Source organism: Poecile atricapillus, chromosome 20, assembly GCF_030490865.1.
Source record: "Poecile atricapillus isolate bPoeAtr1 chromosome 20, bPoeAtr1.hap1, whole genome shotgun sequence".
Classification (NCBI taxonomy): Eukaryota; Metazoa; Chordata; class Aves; order Passeriformes; family Paridae; genus Poecile; species Poecile atricapillus.
Window position 1 is genome coordinate 10,280,041 of NC_081268.1, and position 19,099 is coordinate 10,299,139.

Sequence of the window (19,099 nt, forward strand, 5' to 3'; positions counted from 1 at the left end):
CCCTCGGGCACACGGGGCTTTATCCTCTGGAAATGTTCAGCAAGAGGCTGATTTGGGAGCTGGGAGCAGCCCTGCTGGGCTCACAGCCTGCCTTTTAATCCACTGGAAATGTTTAGCAGGCAGGGAAAGCGGCTTTTGCTGCTGAGCTCTGCCAACGTGCCGTCCTTTTTCCACAGGCCCACTCCCGAGGAAGCGCTCAAGTGGGGGGACTCCCTGGAGAAGCTGCTGCTGCACAAATGTGAGTGTGTGTCCATCCCTTCCACTTGTGTTTGCTGCCAGGGGAATATCCAGACACGTGCCTGGGTGAAGCTGGGATTTCCTCTGTTAATCCCTTCCGGTGTTTGGGGATGCACAAAGTGAAATTAGCCTGTCCCTTGTGTGCACCCCTCCTGCTCCTGCCTGGCCCAGGGGGAACTCGGTGACAGGGGCTGGGGAGAGCTTCAGGCCGGGGCTGCAGCCTGGGGAGGAGGAGGAGGAGGAGGAGGAGGCAGTGATCCATGTCTGTGCCCAGTTTGGGGCTGTGCAGGGGGGCCATGGAGCAGAACTGCTTTAGAACATCCCCAAGAGGGGAGGACAGCCCTTCTCAGGCACCCCATCCTGCACACAGCCAGGGGGGTGTCCTGTGCCCCCTCCAGCCCAGCCTGCCCCTGGCTCTTGGTGGGGGTGTGGGTTCAGCTCCTGGTGCTGCTCTTGCCCTGTTTGCACAAGGGGGTTTTTTGGGCAGTGCAGGGAGGTGGTTTGGGCTGCAGGAGCTGAGGGTCTCTGGGGCTGTTCCTGTCTGTGAGCGGGGGTAGAGCCGTGTCCCTGTCCCCCACAGACGGGCTCGCCGCCTTCAGGGCCTTCCTGCGCACCGAGTTCAGCGAGGAGAACCTGGAGTTCTGGCTGGCCTGTGAGGAGTTCAAGAAGATCAAATCCCAGTCCAAGATGGTCTCCAAGGCCAAGAAGATCTTCGCTGAGTACATTGCCATCCAGTCCTGCAAGGAGGTGAGGGCTGGCTCCACGCTGGGGTGCGGCTCCCGGCGCGGTGGGTTCCTGTTCTAACCCTGTTCCTCTGCCCACAGGTCAACCTGGACTCCTACACACGGGAGCACACCAAGGAGAACCTGCAGAACATCACCCGCAGCTGCTTTGACCTGGCACAGAAGAGGATTTATGGGCTCATGGAGAAGGACTCGTACCCCCGCTTCCTCCGCTCCGACCTGTACTTGGACATAATCAACCAGAAGAAAGGCAGCTCCCCGCTGTAGGCCCAAGGACTGTCTCGGGGCAGGCTGGGAGCTGTGTGTTTACATGGAATTGGGCAGTGGAGGCCTTCCTGGGAGCTGGTGGGAGCTCGTTGTCCTGCTCCATATGGACACGGGGCAGCTGAGGGAGCTCGGGGCCGAGGGGACCGCCAGGCCGAGCAGTCTGGTACTGCTGCAGCACCCCATCCCACCATCGCTGGTACGACGCCTTCGGGGTGGCCCCGGCGTGGATTTAGCCAGGAGGAAGCTCCCACGAGGCTACTGTGAAGCTCCTGTCCCGGCCACCAGCGCTGCTGGGAGGCGCAGAGCGAGCCCGGCTCGGTGAGGAGGAGGAGGGATTCTCATGCAGGGCTCTGGCAAGGGGACAACAGCACCGACACAAACATCAGAACATCAGCCTGGATTAAACCTTGTGAGCTGGAGCAGCCCCAGGATGCTGCTGTGCTTCCCTGAGCCGCGGGGCCGTCCCGGAGCAGCTCTGGCCGGAGCCCGGCGCTTCCTTGGCTCGTGGTGGGTCCCCCCGGGAGCGGCGAGAGCCGGGTCCTTGCCCTGCGCTGGGGATGTGCCAAGCACCCCCTCCTGCCCTCACCCCTGGTTTATTTATTGCCCTCCTGTAGCTGGACACGTTGCTGTGCGATAGGAACCCCCCGTGTCCTCCCCGTTCCCAAGTTACAAGTGCAATATTTGTGTGTGTCGCGGCCGAGCTCTCCGGCGGAGCGGATGCCTTTTTCTTTTTCCAGGTGTGTAGATTTTTGTAAGGCAGCAGGTTTTGTGTGCCAGACCCATTCCCTGGCAGCGGGCCGCTGGGGGAGCCTGGTGTAAATATCAATATATCCATGCCCTGACGACGGAGGGGTTGGTGATGGAGAAAAGCAACTCTGTGCAGCAGCCGCTCTCCTGACTCTGGATAACAATGCTGTGTTTGGGAAGCACTGCCTCCCAGTTTACAGTGCAAAGCATCTCTGCAGCTAGAAAAAAAACCTACATTGTCATGGTCATAGGTAAATAAAAGGAGAATATCATTTCTTGTAGCTGGCTTTTGTTCATGCTGTGTTTGTCAGCACCGCTGGAGCCGCACGGCCCTCGCCTCGCTCAAGAGTGTAAAATCCTGTTACTGTGTGGATAAAGAAGGGAAAATCTGGTTCCGTGGATTTCTGAGCTGTTCTTTATGATGGAGCAGCTGCCAGATGCTCCTGAGGCCAGCTCTGGGTGTAGGAGCAGAGTTTTGCCCAAAGCCAGACCGTTCTCAAGGACACAGCAGGGCACGAACCTCTGACCAGGGAAATGCCCAAACACACCTGAGACCTCCTGCAGCTCTGGGACCCTCTGGGGACACACCAAAAACACCAAAACCACCAAAAACAGCAACAAAAAGCCTTTCCAGGTCCATGCATGGCTTGGCAGGGCTGCTCCTCCCCTGCAAGGGCAGTGCTCTGGGGTGGGATGCAAGTGTTCTGTAAAGGCTGTTCAGGGTGTGTTTGGTACCTGCAGTGTCACCTGGATGGGGTCAGCCTTGGATGGCTCAGGGATGTGACTGGGGTGTCCCAGGGCTGGGCTCTGGCTGCCCAGAGTGCTGCTGCTGCTCCCCAGGGATGTGTGGATGCCCAGAGTGCTGCTGCTGCTGCCCAGGGATGTGTGGCTGCCCAGGGATGTGTGGCTGCCCAGGGATGTGTGGATGCCCAGGGATGTGTGGATGCCCAGGGATGTGTGGATGCCCGGGGATGTGTGGACACCCAGGGATGTGTGAATGCCCAGGGATGTGTGGATGCCCAGGGATGTGTGGATGCCCCAGGGATGTGTGGATGCCCGGGGATGTGTGAATGCCCAGGGATGTGTGGATGCCCGGGGATGTGTGAATGCCCAGGGATGTGTGGATGCCCAGGGATGTGTGGATGCCCCAGGGATGTGTGGATGCCCAGGGATGTGTGGATGCCCAGGGATGTGTGGATGCCCAGGGATGTGTGGATTCCCAGAGTGCTGCTGCTGCTCCCCAGGGATGTGTGGCTGCCCAGGGATGTGTGAATGCCCAGGGATGTGGGGCTGCCCCACCTGAGCACTGTCCCAGGCAGGTGCTGCCTGTCCTGGGCTCATCCCGAGGATCAGGGATGTGGGAGCAGCTGCCTGTGGTGCCACAGCCAAAGGGAATTTCCCAGTGTGGAAACCGGTGCCTCCCAAAATAGGGAGGGCCTTATCTCGGCAGATAATGAGGATTTATCTCTGGGCTAAAAATGAGTGGTTGCTGAGTTGGAATAGTCACAACTCAGCCGTGTTTGTTGTGGGCAAACAGGGCAAAGTCCACCGAGGTGCTCCTGGCTCATCCATGGGACAAAGCTCACCCAGGGAAGGGATTGATGGGGAAAAATGGGAATTCTCACCAGAAAGAGCTGAAAGGTTCAAAAACCGATGTGATTCTGGGTGTGAAAAAGGTAAAACATCCTAAGGTCCTGAGCTTAGCGTGATGATTCCCTCACACCCTCAGGGATGAGGAGGTTGGGATGAACAGAAAGCACTTGGAGAGGTGGGAAAATGTCTCACCTGTCCCAGGTGATGGCTTTGAAGCTTCAGGTGTCCCTCAGCTCAGTATTTCATCAGCTGCCTGACATGGCTGGCAGCCAGGGATGGGTGCTGGGGTCACCTGTGATTTACAAAAGCAAAGGAAACTCCAAATGTGACAGCTGAAAATGCAGCTCAAGCTGCTGAGCACCTCTGGGATGAAGATTTATTGGGAGAAGGGAATGAGGAGTGTGGTCATCCCAGGTGAGCACCTGCAGCACTGGGGCTGTAAGGAGCCTCACTCCTGAGCTGGCTGGAAGCTGGAGCATAAACCTTTCTCACCTTGTTTCTACAGAAACAGAAGTTTGCCTTTTTTGCAGGTGTGTCCTGTGCCCCAAGATGCTCCAGCCTTTCCTGGGCTTTTCCAAGGCACCCATCCTGAAGCAGAAACCCAAATAAACACAACTTTCTACTGAGCAAAACCATTCCTTGGACCCCTGATTAGACAAATATTCTCAGAATAGAAGCAAGGCTGCTTCCCAGACTAAACACAGCTCAGCAGTTTGATACTGAAACCACTGACACAAGAATTCCCTGCCTGGAGTAAACAGCTGAGCTGCTGTGATGGTCCCTTCACCCTGCTCAGGGCTCCTGAGGCTTGTCAGGAGCAGCCTGAGCTCTAATTTGGGTGGCTGAGATGCCCAGGAGCTGTCTGGAGACGCCTTGGGAGCACCAGGAGGGGATGGAGGGCAGGCTTGGGCTGGGTTTGTTTGGGGGCTTCAGCATCCTCTGGGTGTGATAAGGGTGAGAGGGTGCAGAGTGTGTTTGAGGGCTCTTGTCCTTCCTGCTGGTGACCCCGGGGCTGGGTGAGGGGTACCCAGCTCCTGGTCCTGCCCAGGGTGCCACAGATTCCCTTCCAGAGCATCCTTGGGTTGAGGCTGGCAGCACCAGCACCACCAACCTGTGCAGGACAATGTCACCCCTAAACAGTCCAAGGGAGCAAATACAGAGAAAGTAAAAGATTTCTGAGGTAAAAATAAAACCAGGCTCAGAGGTCTCTGCCAAGGACACAAAGCCAGCTCGGCTGGGCCGGTGCCAGGGCAGGAAATGCAGCGGTGGTCGGAGTCCCCTGGTGCCTCCAGCTCATTGGGGAAGCATTGTTGTGTCCCTCTCATTGCTCATTTTCTGATTCCTGCCTGCATGAGGTCATTTTTACTCAGCCCATCCAGCTCACACATTCCCTGGAGCTGCAAAGTGAATAATGCTGAGTGCAGCCAGCCCCGAGGCCTGGGGAGGATGGGGGACAGGATGGTGAAAAATGCTTTTATTTGTGTCTGAGCAGGGCTGGGACACAGGGAGGGGATGAGGGAGAGCTGATCCTCAGAGTGACCCCAATCCCCCTGTGCAGGGAGCAGGGATGGAGCTGAGAACAGGAACCTCACCTGGGGAAAATCTGGGATCCCCCATTCCCCTGCTTCCCTCCCTTGGCAGAGGGAGGTGGGGGAGAGGAGGGAGAGCCAAGCAGGAGCAGGTGGGGGCTGTGGATGGAGTGTTTGCACAGGAGCCATTTGCAAGTAATTTCTTGTCCCTTCCTGAACTAATGGGACAATTATTTGGGGCCACACGTGTTTCTCATGGAAAGTTCCACCCAGGCCATGCGTCAGCTCCTCGGGAGAGCAGCCCTGCTGTCCCTAACGTGATTTTCTAGACAAAGACAAGCAGGTGAAACTCCTGCTCCTGGGCCTGGGGACAGCTGTGATGGGTCACAGAGCACCAAACAAACCTGCCAGGGCAGAAGGGGCTCACGAGCTGAAAGCTGATCCCCGGAGCTCCTGGGAGTGGCTGAAGCTCCTGTTTGCTGGATGGAGACAGGCCTGGGGCACTCAGCTGCTTTTTTAACCCTGAGGGTCCTGTCTCCCCCAGTGCTCCATCTCTTGGGTGGGATTTTGAAACCCATCAAATGTGACTTCTACTTCCATCCCCTCTGTTCTCTGCTGTGTTTCTCTGGCTGAGGGTGCTTGGATGGGCATCCTCACATCTGGGCTCAGTTAAGTTGGGCTCAGGTGAAATTTGGCTCAGTTAAGTTGGGCTCAGTTAAGTTGGGCTCAGCTGGAGCTGGGCTCAGCCTGGGCAGTGAGGGGAGGCATCACCCAAGGCTCACTGCAGGGTCCCCTGGCAGTGCCCAAGGCCAGGATGGACGGGACTTGGAGCAGCCTGGGGACAGTGGGAGGTGTCCCTGCCCATGGCAGGGGTGGCACTGGATGAGCTTTAAGGTCCCTTCCAATCCAAACCAGTCTGGGATTCTATCAAATAGATTTTCTGGGGGTCCTGGGGAGGAATGGACACATTCAGAAATGTTGTTCACAGTCACTTTCAGAGGAGGATCCCTCAGATTTCCTTCACCTTCCTTCTCAAGGTGCAAATTTTCAATAATTATATTTCAGAGAGCTGCTTGTGTTTGTTGTGAACCTGCATTTGAACTGGAGCAGAACTGCAAAGGAACAATGAAACATTTTGAACATCAGAAATGCAGAGGATGGAAAAAAAAATTACCCTCAATTTCTTTGGGCTCCATCCCAGCTCCAGGACAATTAATTCTGTGTTTCCATCGAACACACTGGAGGTTCCCTTTACTGCAGCAACTGCAGAAGATAAGAGCCATGACCTGGCACCAGCTCTGGGTGCTGAGGAATTTCGAAGCTCATTTTCTGATAAGAGCCTTCCCAGGGTGGTTGGAAACAGTCTCTTTTCACGGGTACCCTGCAAGGTCAAGTTGTTCAGCAAGGGCCAGCCCCCAGTAATGGTGCCCAGACTGAAATCAGGGTGGGAAACAAGGCTGTGGCACTGCACACCCTGCAGCTCATGGCACGGGGCTGCTCCCCCAGGAAAATCAGAGGGAAGGAAGGGAATTCAAGGTGTAAAACTGCTGAATGAAACATTCACATTGTCCTTCTGCAAGGGGAAGGGGTTTCTGCTCCAGGGTTTGGGGTCACCTGCCCTGGACAGCAAAGATTGGTTTGGCTGTGTCTGAAGCAGAGCAACCTTTGCTGCCTTTGGGCTGGATGAGAACCTGGGAACTGTGGAATATTCAGCTTCTCCACGCTGAATTCTGTCACCAAATCCAATCTGCACATCCAGGAGGGGAACAATCCTGCTCCCCTGAGCAGGGGAGGAATGGGGAGCTCCTGGTTCCCCACCACGTGCTGCAGATCCATAACTCCATTTCCAGTCCAGGATTCAATTCCTTATCCCTTAAAGCAGCATCCTCGAGGCCAGAGCTGTCTGGGCTGGATGTCTGCGAGGAGCAGAAGGCAGCAGGACCTGCATGGTGCCACTGAAAGGTGCTGGAAAAGTTCCACTGGCTGAGAAGTGTCCATGAGCTGGACCTGCTGCACCCCGAGCAGTGCAGGCTCCCCATTCCCACCTGCCATTCCCATCCAGCTGGAAAAGGACTTGGCATTTCCAGAGGAGCTGGAATTTGCTGGGAATTCACTCAGCAGAAGACAGGGCGTCCCCCCACGTGCTGAGCCCTTGTTCAAGGGGCAGAAAGGAGAACTGCTGTGCCTGGGCCTGTGAAAAAAGAGCCCCCAGAGGCTGTGAAGGCTGGGCTCACCGTGCTGGGGGCTGTGAGAAGAGGCAGCAGAACACCTGGGAGCCCAGGAGCAGCGCTGCAAGGGGGCTTTGGCACTGCTGCACACAGGCTGCGTGTCTGGGAGCTGCTCCAGGCACAGCCTGCAGCACAGAGCTGCCATTCACTTCAGAGGGACTGGGCACCTCCTTGAAGGAGGCACTTGTGTGTTTGAGGCTCTGGAGCAGGGAGAGATTGCTGGATGGGGGCTTGGGGTGCAAGTGCAGGATACTGAAATGCTTCAGGGCTGAGATCACTCTTGGCCCCGTGGAACGACTGCGGAAGATTTATTGACGTTTATCTTCATTGCTGCAGAAAAACCAGTGGTGTGTTGGAGCCAGAAAGGCAAAATCAGGCTCTTGGAAAAGCAGCAGGGAGAGGTTCCAAAGCTGCTGGGTGCTTTGGTGAAGGGTCCCCCACCCTGAGCCTCGAGCTGCTCCTGCAGTAAAACCCCAGCTGGGGAGGGAGCAGGAGCTGTGTCTGCAGCCAGGGATGGCTCTGATGTGCTGCTCCCACCAGGGCTGCCATGGGGAATGGACACTTTCACTGCCACAATATCCCACAGAAACCTGGGAAAGTGAGGGGATCACTCTTTGTGTCCCAGAATGCTTCAAAGAATTCATCTCTTGCCCTGCTGAGTGGGCAGAGCATCACCAGCATCGTGTCCTGGGCAAGCTCTGCCCTCCAGGGTCCAGAGCAGCTCAGAGGTTTTTAGCCTTAAATTAAATCAGTTAAATAATGTCAGGGAACAGCTGGGAAAACGGGGAGGGTGGTTCTCAGGGAGCTGGTGGGAGGCCACTGCTCTGTGCACGGTTTGTAGGATGTTCCCTGGGCTTGAGAGGGGGTGAAGGCACCTTTGGGACCTGCTTGGATCCCACCTGGATCCCTGTCCCTGCTGCAGGATGGGGCAGGGCTGGCACACAGCTCCCCACCACTGCTGCCAGGAGGGCTGGGGTGGTCAGAAAACGCTGCACTCCCTGCCAAGAGACTCTCTGGGAAGCAAAAAGATTCCCTGGGCTGGGTGGCTGGAAGAGGTGGCACAAGGAAGGATCTGTGTGTGTGTCCTCCAAGTGCCCACCCTGCATCCCAGCAGCAGGAAGAGCCCCTGGATGTTTGGAAGACACAAACATTTTGGCTGAGGGCTCTGGGAGAGCCCCCCAAACCTGTGGCTGATGCAGCCAGGGGGCCTGGATCCCTCGGGCTGTGCTGCCCGTCCTGAACAACCCCCAGAGAGCAGAGCCCAGGAGATCCCGGGCTCTGGGGAGACTGTGCCGATCCCAGCCCCTTTTGGAGTAGCCCTGTCTGTGGATTCCTGCCCTCTGCTCCCTTCCCTCTGCAGTTTTCCTGAAGGAAATCCCCAGGGAGCCCCTCAGGGAGGCTGACACGAGCTGTGCATCCCCCAGAGCCGAGGCACGGACACCCCTGGCACCCTCAGCAAACATCTGGAGCCCCTCAGCAAACATCTGGAGCCCCTGTCCGGCGTGGCCGGTGGCCCTGCGTGTCTGAGAGCTTGGCTAATGCCCTTGGCAGCTCCCTGACGTCTCCTGCTCCTCGCTCCAAGGTATTTTTAGCAGGAGCTGCATCTGCTCCGGCTGTGCTCTGCCTGCCAGCCCTGCTCAGCAGATAAGGGAGCAGCGAGGAAACAATGGTGGCCTCGGTTATTTTTGGCTCTGAGGAGCTCCTCACCACCAACATGACTTTTTAATAAACAAAATGCCCCTTCAGTGAGGGAGAGGGGGAACAATGGCCCCATTGATCCCTGCAGTGATGAGGCTGCAGAAGAGGAGCTGGTGAGGGCTGGGCAGACGAGGGGCTGCTCTGGGAAGGGCAGGAAAGGCTCCCAGGACAGGAGGCTGAGTTTCCTCTGCTCCTCCCTGGCAGCTGGGGCAGGACAGAGCCCAGCCATCCCCAGGGGTTTGGCTCTGGGCTCTGGGGATGCTCCCAAATGGGATCTGGGGAGGTTTGGGCTCTGTGGGAAGAGGAGGCTGGGTGGCTGCTGGGGGTGCCACAGGGACAAGGCCAGGAAAGGGTGGATGGAGAACAGCACCTCCTGCCCCACTGCCCCCCCAGGACTGCTCTGCACCCACATTTCTTTATCCTGAGCTGGAAGGGACCCACGAGGATCATCGGGTCCAACTCCTGAGCCCATGGCCCTACAGGGATCCAACCCCACCCTGGTGTCGTCAGCAGTGTCCTAAACACCAGGACAGCTAAAGAGGATTCTGGACACTTCTCTTGCAGCAGGCTGGCTTTTGGGAATGAGAGAGCAGCTGTGCTCAGGGCAGGTGAAGTCTCAGTGTCTGTGCTGCCTTGCCTGGCTTAGCTGGGGATTTTGGGATGTGCTGTGGGTTCCTTTCCTGTGCCTCACAAGGGAGGTTTGCTCACTGGGGATGGCTCAGGCAGCAGCACAGGATGAAGACATCTGATAAAAGTGGTGAGGAACAGTTCTGGGGCCGTGTTAAAGTCCTCTGGAGATGCCCTTTTTGTCAGTCCCGTGTCTGGCATCAAGATGTTGTGAGGATTTGGCTCTTTCCCACAGGAGCCAGAGCAGCAGGAGAGGGGTCTCTGCTCCCAGCATCAAACTCAGATCTCTTGAGTTGCTCAGCTCCTCCCCATGCACTTGGCCAACGTTAAAAGGGGAATAAAGTCTCCTCTGGAGAGACGTGGGGCTTATTTATAAACATTTTCAAGTGTTCTGAGCTCTGCAGATGAAAGGAACTGTTAAAGGGCATACCAAAATCTCATCAATCCTTCACTGTGTGATAACAGCTCAGTTTACCCTGCTGCAGGAGCTTTCCTGCTCCTTTTGATTGCTCTGACAGCTGATTGCTGCAGTTGGAGGGATGCTCAAATGTTTGCAGCAGTGACAACTTTCTGCAGCACCCAGCCTCCTCCTCAGCTCTGTGCTGGTGTCCAGAGCTGCTTTCCTGGGTGTTTCCTGGGAAAGAATGCACCTTGGAACAAGCAAGGCAGACAGGATGATAAAATCAGGTTTTTCATTTATTTACATGCCAAAAATGTGGTTTTTTTGGGCTGCAGAGGATCATGGTCAAATTGTCTGATGTGACGTGGGCTTGGCATCCACCTGGAGGAACAGGCAGACCCCAGACTCACTGGTGAGGCTCCAGACCAGCCCTCAGGACAGTCCTGATCTGTGTGACCCAACTTCTCCAGGCATTTTCCTTGTGCTGGAAAAGCTGCTCCTGCCATGAGCTCTTTGGGTCAGTGACAGTTGTTCCACATGATGTCTGTGTGAAAAATCCAGGGAAAGCTGGGCCAGCTCCCAGCCTGGAGGAACAGGAGAGAGCACCAAGGATTCAAGCAGGGCCTGATTTGTTATCTCTGGCATCTGCTCAGTCCTGTGCTCCTCTGGGAGCCTCAGATGTGGTCAGGGCTCTGGAGGAGGTGGGGAGGGCTGGCAGGCAGCATGACTGGGGCTCTGGGATGTGATTTCCAATCAAGTGATGTTCCACAAGCTGGGAGAAGCTCCTGGAGCGGGGCAGGCAGAGAGGGGCTGCACTGGATCCGCAGCTCCCAGCCCAAATCCACCCTCCAGAACAAGCACAGGGATGGACTCATGTCCATCCTGCTGCACTCAGAGCTGCCAGGCTGGCTCCAGAGGGAGGTGAAGTCTGCCTTGTTTTCCTCCCAGAGGAACAATGACTTTCAGAAAAGTGGCTGGAGGTGTGAGAGGGCTGAGCCCAAGGGATGAGACCTCGGCTCCTGGCACCCGTCCTGTGGCTGCTCATCCCTGGCTGTTTCCCATCAGAGCTGGGATTCTGACCCAGGTGCTCCAGTCCTACTCCAGAACCCTTTTTCCCCCAGTCCTGGCTCCAGTGTCCCCTGCCCAGAGCCTCTCAGGGATGTGTGGAAGTGGGGAAGGCCTGACCTGTCCCTCTCTGGAGCTCTGGTCTTGGTTCTTTGAGCCCTGGTGGTTCCTGTGCCAGGGCTGGGTTGCTTTTGTTTCTCTGTCTCTTTAGAGCATTTGTGAATGTGTTGCTCCTGTTTGACTCTTGGGAATAGATATTTGCTTGCACCATCAGCCTGGCTTATGTTCATGGGAACTTCCCAGCTGCCTGCCAGACTCTGAGTCATTCCATCCCTGTGGGCACAGCAACCCTGAAAATCAGGGACTGGGGCTCTGCAGCTCTCCTGGAGCCCCTGGAGGGGCTCTGAGCTCTCCCTGGAGCTGCTCCTCTCCAGGTGAGCCCCCCCAGCTCTCCCAGCTCCAGAGGACAGAACCCTCCTTCCCTGTCAGGGTACTTTGGATCCAGGTTTTCTCAGTCCCAAGTGTCTCTGGACAATGCTCTGAGCTGAGTTTCCAGGAATGCCACTTTTAATACATGGCAAAACCACGTTTTGTGTATCTCCTTTCATTTCCTGCTGTTCTGCCAATTAAACCAACATGAAAGCCATAATGCCATAAAATATGGGAAACATCTAGAAGAAGGATTATGAAATCATTTCCTCTTGATGTCAGTAAGAACCCCATCCCTCTCAGTGAAACTATTTGTAATTTTTGTCTAATTACACAGCTTTTCATGGTGCTAACAAGTGATCCACAGTGAATATCCTACCAGGGCTCTGACTTGTCACTGCTTTTGATGTGGGAATCTTTTCTCTCTCTTTTGAAAATTAGTAAATGTAATTCCATGGTTGGGTTGATGCACAGATTCTAAATGTTTATGCATTTCAACAGCAGTACTTTGTGTTTCCTCAGCTTTACATCATTGCCAGTGTGAACAAGGCCAGCTTGGAGCAGCCTGGGATAGTGGGAGGTGTCTCTTCCCATGGCAAGGGTAGAACTGGATGGGATTTAAGGTCTCTTCCAGCCCAAACCATTCCATTATTCTGTGATTCTCTGATTTCCCTCACACACAGCCCCTGACTGTGATTTTACACAGACTTGGGCACTTCTGGCTGATTCCTTCCCTGGTGACTGGCCCAGAACTGGGTCTGGAGGGGCCCACGAGGAGCAGCACTGGGGGCACTGGGATTGTGATGGAGACCCCACTGGGATCTGCAGCTCCTCCCGAGGGGCAGCTCCAGTCTCTGCTCTGGGACAGGGACAGCAGGCAGGGAACGGCTGGAGCTGGGCCAGGCCAGGCTCAGGCTGCAGATCAGGGCAAGGTTCTTCCCCCAGAGGCTGCTGGCACTGCCCAGGCTCCCCAGGGAATGGGCACGGCCCCGAGGCTGCCAGAGCTCCAGGGATGCCCAGGGTGGGATGTTGGGGGGTCTGGGCAGGGCTGGCTGATCCTGGGGGTCCCTCCAGCTCAGGATATTCTGGGATTCTGAGCTCAGCACCAGCAGACCAAGCAAGTGGTCACTGCCTCTTCTCTGCTCTGCAGGGGTGGATGAAGGCTGAGTCCCAGGCAAGACAGGGCTTGAAGAAGCTGCTTTTGTAGCAGTGCTGGTCATGGGGAGGAAGATCCTGGCCTCAGCACTCGCCTTGGGCACTGGCACCCAGCAGCTGCTGTGCCAGAGGGCTTGGCTGGTTTGCTGTAAATAACTCCTGGAGCCTGTGTGCTGTGCCCAGGCAGGAGCTGGGAACTGAACCCCAGCACATGATCCCACTGGCTCCTGTCCATGGCAAAAATACCTCAGGAGGGATCAAGAGCTGCCCTGTAGTCAGGACAGTTACAATCTCTTACAAGAGCAGCCAGGCATTATCTGCCCACAAAACACTGCTGCAGAGGGATGTCTGGAGCCCAGCAGATCCCACATGACTGCAGAAATTGAGGGCTGAGCCTGGAAGTCTGGCTGCTGCTTCAGCCCCGAGGAGCAGCCCAAAGACACGGCTTCCAGAGCCTCATTCCATCCAAGCTCTGACCAAGGCCCATCTTCCTTTGCCCTCTCTGCCTCCAGATCTTTCCCATCTTTTGTTGGTTCCTCCTGCCAGGAGGTCCCAAATTCCTCCCCTGTCCCCATGGGGCTCTTGGCAGCAGCACTCCTGACTCCCTGTGGGGATTTGGGATAGAGGGAGCTTCTCTGGGCACTGCTCATGCTGCTCCTGCCCTCCCTGATCATTCCCATTCTTTGCTGTCCAGGGAATGCTCTCTGGAAATGAGCTGCTGGACAGGCTGGACAGCTATTGCCAGCTCACCAAGCTGGGCAGGAAAGCTCTCCTTTCTTCCATGCAGCAGAAATACGCCAAAACGTTCTTCCAAACCCACATTCAACTCACTTTAGGAAAGGTGCTCCCCTTTCCTAAGTAAAGGGGTGACAAAGAGTAGAGGAATGAGCTTTCTCCTGAATTAACCTCATCTCATCTCATCTCATCTCATCTCATCTCATCTCATCTCATCTCATCTCATCTCATCTCATCTCATCTCATCTCATCTCATCTCAATCTCCTCATGTACTGATGGGAGGTCCCTTCTGCTTTTGTCAGCCTAGAGATAATCAGTTCTTGGACATGATCTAAGGGGTGCCTGTGGGAAGGGGCAGCCAGATGGGGAGGATCAGGAGAAATGTCCTGTTCTCCACTGCCCTTGGACTGCTGAACTTCACAAATCCTACCAAACTTGACTACAGGAAGAGCTTAAAAAAGTCTGGTAGGGCAAACACAAAATGGGCTGGGGGTCTGGAGAAGGACTGATGTGAACTGATGGAGAAGAGGCTGCAGGGGAGGGAGGCAGGATAAAAATGGGAGGTGGTGCTCAGGGCAGGGTTAAAAGCTGCTGAGGACTCAGGGAAGAGGGAATTTCCACGGCTCAGTCTTGCTGTGCACATCGCCTGCCCCCAGTCTGTGAGATTAATCACTGCCTTCCACCAACACCAGAACAAAAAAATCCCTCCCCCCATGATATAATAATCTGAAAATTCCACAGCTCCAGTTTAGCCAAATGAGCCAAAAACCTCATTCTGAAGATCCTGCTCTATTTTTCAAAGTCCCCACGCCTCTGAAGCCAGCTCCTGATTTCAGTGGGATGACGCTCCTTTCCCAAGGAGCGATCCAGCGCAGTCTCCAAACCCTGTGAATCACTCTGGCCTCGGGGAATTGCCACAAGTCACTTGAGCAGCTAAAAATATCTCTGAGGAAGCAGCACAAAAATACCCATATCCGCTGACGCTGGGCTGGGAGGGCACACTCCAAATGAACCTGCTCCTGTTTCTGCCTCCTCATTCCCTGCAGGGCTGCTCCTTGCTGGGAGCAGATCCCAGCACACACAGAGCTCTGTGGGACACTTGGTTGCTGTTTAGGGGGAGAGGGATGGTGGAAAAAATGTTTGTGTGGTTTAAAGGTGGCTCTCAGCTCTGATTTCCAGGGGATTCCGAAGTCCAGGGGTCAGAGCCAGGAGTGCTAAGCAAGAGGGCTGATGGGACTCTTAGAATCATGGAATTAAGCTTGGAAAAGGCCTCTAAGATGATGAATCCAACCATTCCCCCTGGAATGCACTGCCAAGGCCACCACTAACGATGTCCCCAAGTGCCACATTTACACAGCTTTGAAATCCCTCCAAGGATGGTGGCCCCATCACTGCCTTGAGCAGTTCCAGTTCCTCACCATCCTTTCCACTGGGAATTTTCCCCTCATATCCAGACTAAACCTGCCCTGGAGCAACTTGAGGCTGTTTTATCTTGTCTTGATGCTCTCCAGGGCTGGGTGTGATTCACCTCCCCTGGAGCTGCTTCCAGCTGTGTCCCTGTGTTTATCTGAGCCAATCCTGCCGGGGGGATTTCATCCCAACAAGTTCAGCAGGTGACAGAGGGACAGAAGGGTCATGCACAGCCTGCATGTGGTTCCCAGCTGGGCCATGGGCCCTGCAAGGAGCTTCTCCCTGAGCTGGTTCAGCACAGAGGAGCAGCTGTGGTGGCTCCCCAGGAACCCAGGAAGGGAGTTCAGTGTCTCACACACCTCCACAGGTCCCATCCAGGTAGGAATAAATCAGTCCTTCTCAAAAATACACTTCTTTTCCTGTGATAGTGAATGCTCTTCCCCAGCCCAGCCTCCAGCAGATCCAGCAGCATCCAGCCCTGGAGCAAGAGCTCCTCGGAGCTGGGAGCACTTGTGGGGTTTTAGGAGCATCCCACTCACCACAGGGATTATCCCACCCAGGGCCTCTGGCTGAGGGCAGATTTCTCCTGCAATCTCTGGAGTTTCCAGCCCAGTGCTGCTCTGCTCCCCACTGCTCTCAAAGGGGGCTCAGATGGGGCTGTCCCCATGGGGCTGTCCCACATCCTCAGGGGCATCAAAGCTGTCCAAAGACAATTCCTTCTCACTCCCACATCAGCACTGGGAGGCTGCCAGGACAATGAAATTCAGCCCATTGAGTCCAACGCTCCCAGCTGGAGGAGAAATGTCACCAAGCAGTGAGAGGTGACCCTGACTCTGGAGTCTGATGTCCTGTGTTTCCAGGGGAGGATGGACAGGGATGACTGTGGCAGTGACCACAATGCCAAAGACAACACAAACTCTGTGCTGGTCCTGAATATAGAACACACACTTTGACTTCATGACAACTTGGAATGATGTCACATCCCAAATGGAAACTGCTTCCAGTGAAGGAGTCTGGCTGTTCCCCAAAATCAGGAGCAAGAGATGCTGAGATGGAAGGGGGAAGACATTTGGGCTGGGTAAAGTGTATATATATATATAAAAAAAAAAAAAAAAAAAGAGTTTGACTACAAACAAAGCAAAGAATTAAAAAAAAAAAAATTTGGAAAGAGTGAAGTAAACATCATCCATGATGATATTTCCAGACAGTAAAACCATGGTGCAAAGCTGGCCTGGATTTGTTTATGCTGGAGACAGTCATATCCGAGTGGAAGATTATTGCATTCACTTCCAGAAATAGCTGGAGAATACAAGCACCAAACATCACCCTTGTACAAAGGTTACATCTGCTGGAGGCACAGCACAGATCCCCAGGCAGCCAAAGCCCAGGGATTGATGTCATGGACAGCAGCAGGAATATTTCTCTGAGTACAGGGTACCTGCTCTCTCCTTAACTCACAGGAATTTGGGCAAATGATTAAAACAAAACTGATTTCTCTGTGGTTTTTACTGATTCCACACATCCTCCCTCTGAAGTTATTTCTGTTCTCCAGCTCTGTCAAGGTGAGATCTGAGCACACGGCATCTGCTGCATCCTCCCTGAAACAAAATCCGCAAGACAGCACCACAGCAGAAAGCAAAATAACAAAAAATAACCCATTTAAGCCTTTTTTACCCACTAACATTTGCTTTATTTAGGTGGCCCTTGATCCCCCCTCCCCAAAGCAGGCAGGAGAGGAGCTGGAGCTGCTCATCCTGAGGGTGAGCTGGGGATCAGCTGCTGCCCTCTGGCACAAGGGAAGGAGCCCAGGCACCAAAGCCAAAGCAGAAATGCAGCTCCAGTGTGAATTTTGTGTTTTCCCCACGCTGGCCCATGGGAGGGAAGGGTTTTTGCTTGGGAAGGGCTCTTTGGGATCAAGAAACGCGTTAATAACCACACAGAGCCTGTCACACAGAGCCTGTCACACTCCTGGAGCCTCCTGGCTCCCAGCCCGGCCTGGGATTGAATTCCCGAGGAGAGAGGAGGATGGAGCCTCTCCTGGTGCTCTCCAGAGGGGTTTGGGGCTGGGGTGTGATAATCAACCCTGCAGCAAGAGCCAGACACGGGGGACAGCAGGGTCAGACAGGGGGGACAGCAGGGGCAGGGAATGGGGACAGCAGGGGCAGGGAATGGGGACAGCAGGGTTGGACAATGGGGACAGCAGGGTCAGACACAGGGGACAGCAGGGTCAGACAATGGGGACAGCAGGGTCAGGCTATGGGGACAGCAGGGTCAGACAGGGAGGACAGCAGGGTCAGACAGGGGGGACAGCAGGGTCAGGGAATGGGGACAGCAGGGTTGGACAATGGGGACAGCAGGGGCAGACAGGGGGGACAGCAGGGTCAGGCTATGGGGACAGCAGGGTCAGACAGGGGGGACAGCAGGGGCAGGGAATGGGGACAGCAGGGTCAGGCTATGGGGACAGCAGGGTCAGACAGGGGGGACAGCAGGGCTAGACAATGGGGACAGCAGGGCCAGGGAATGGGGACAGCAGGGCCAGGCTATGGGGACAGCAGGGGCAGGGAATGGGGACAGCAGGGTCAGACAATGGGGACAGCAGGGTTGGACAATGGGGACAGCAGGGTCAGACAATGGGGACAGCAGGGCCAGGCTATGGGGACAGCAGGGTCAGACAGGGGGGACAGCAGGGGCCGGGAATGGGGACAGCAGGGTTGGACAATGGGGACAGCAGGGTCAGGGAATGGGGACAGCAGGGTCAGGGAATGGGGACAGCAGGGTCAGACAGGGGGGACAGCAGGGCCAGGGAATGGGGACAGCAGGGTCAGACAGGGGGGACAGCAGGGGCAGACAGGGGGGACAGCAGGGTCAGACACAGGGGACAGCAGGTCCAGGCAATTGTCCTTTGGCAGAATCAGGGTTTATCAGGAGGTTGCAGCCTGTCCAGATCCCCTTCTGCCTGGCACACATGGACACATCCCTGCCAGCTGCAGCACATCCAGGAGGTTTGGAGAGACTGGGATTCACTTCTTCAGAATCAGAGCCTTCCATAACCCAGCCCCTCTAAAACGTGTGTGTGATTATTCTGATACACAAGCAGCTCGCTCTGAGAATTCACCACTTCTCTGATGTTTATGATGAGAAGTTAGCATGGATTTCAGAGCAGAGGATTGATTCAGGCTGAGTGGCACGTGCTGAGATCCCTGGGAAGTCAGGTGTCTGCAAGACAACACACCCAGGCAAACAAAACCCTTTTCTGCTGATTCTGCTCTGCTCTGTTGTGGTTTTTCTTTCAGAGAAGGTCGGTGTTTATGGCCAAGGAATTTGTTGTCAGTCCTTGGCTGTAATTTACACTTCAGTGGTTGCATGTTATAAATTTTGGCATGCAAAGATTAATGCAGGCTCATTTTTAAAGTATTCTTATGCATTTTAAAATGAACACTGAAAGCTTTCAGCACTTGCATACCAAGCACTTTCCATCTCTCTTGCCATCTGTATTGTATTAAAGAATATAAAAACTTCAGCTGGGCTATTCCTGCTGAATTCCCTGGGATAACTCTCAGGAAGAAAGGGCCATTTTATGATGGGCTGCCTCAACATTTCTTTGTATTTAATAGGAAAAAGATCCCAAATCCTCTGCAATTCTTCAGCCCTTTGCTAGGGGAAGGAATTCATAAACTTCTGTTGCTCAACACAATCATTTACACCATACTTTGCTGTTTAACACATGTGAGTTGAGAACTTGGGAGTAAATATTCAGCCTTTCCACACCCCCCCCTTTAATTTCTGACTTTGAAAATTAAAATTTTGGTGGCAAGTGATGAATCATCATCAGAATTCAAACCATATGGTGGAAGCACTTCTCACATTTTCAACTCTTCCCAGTGCTGCTTCTTCCTTGAAAATAACTCGACAATAGATGATTTCCCTCTTAGCTAAACCGTAATGAGCCACATGAAATGCTTTGAAATCCTCATGGTTTCAGACTTCAGAAACCACAAATAAAAATATGAATATTTTAGCCAAGTGTTCCATTATTGTCTCCAAAGAGTAGTTAATACATTATTGGTGATACATGGAGCTGCAGTCCCAGAAAAGGATCATTTTAGACATGGAAAACAACTGTATTTAGCTGGCTGTCATGAGTGTGTCCATGGATGATGAACTGTGCTGCACATCTGTGGCTTCTGTAGTGCTCCTTTGCTTATTCTCATGTTTTGGTATTTCTTAGCAACAAA

At 54.4% G+C, this 19,099-nt stretch overlaps 1 protein-coding gene across 9 annotated transcripts in view; it reads left to right on the forward strand.

The window, feature by feature from the left end:
* The window catches only part of RGS3 (regulator of G protein signaling 3), a 58,672-nt gene extending 56,397 nt beyond the window's left edge, over positions 1-2,275 (forward strand). For all 9 annotated transcript variants that reach the window (XM_058853947.1, XM_058853946.1, XM_058853948.1 and 6 more), the window contains 3 exons: positions 177-238; positions 818-984; positions 1,062-2,275. In XM_058853947.1, coding sequence (XP_058709930.1) covers positions 177-238; positions 818-984; positions 1,062-1,247 — 415 coding nt within the window. In that variant the 3' untranslated portion in view covers positions 1,248-2,275. The remainder of the gene's footprint in view (positions 1-176; positions 239-817; positions 985-1,061) is intronic.
* Positions 2,276-19,099: the final 16,824 nt, after the last annotated feature.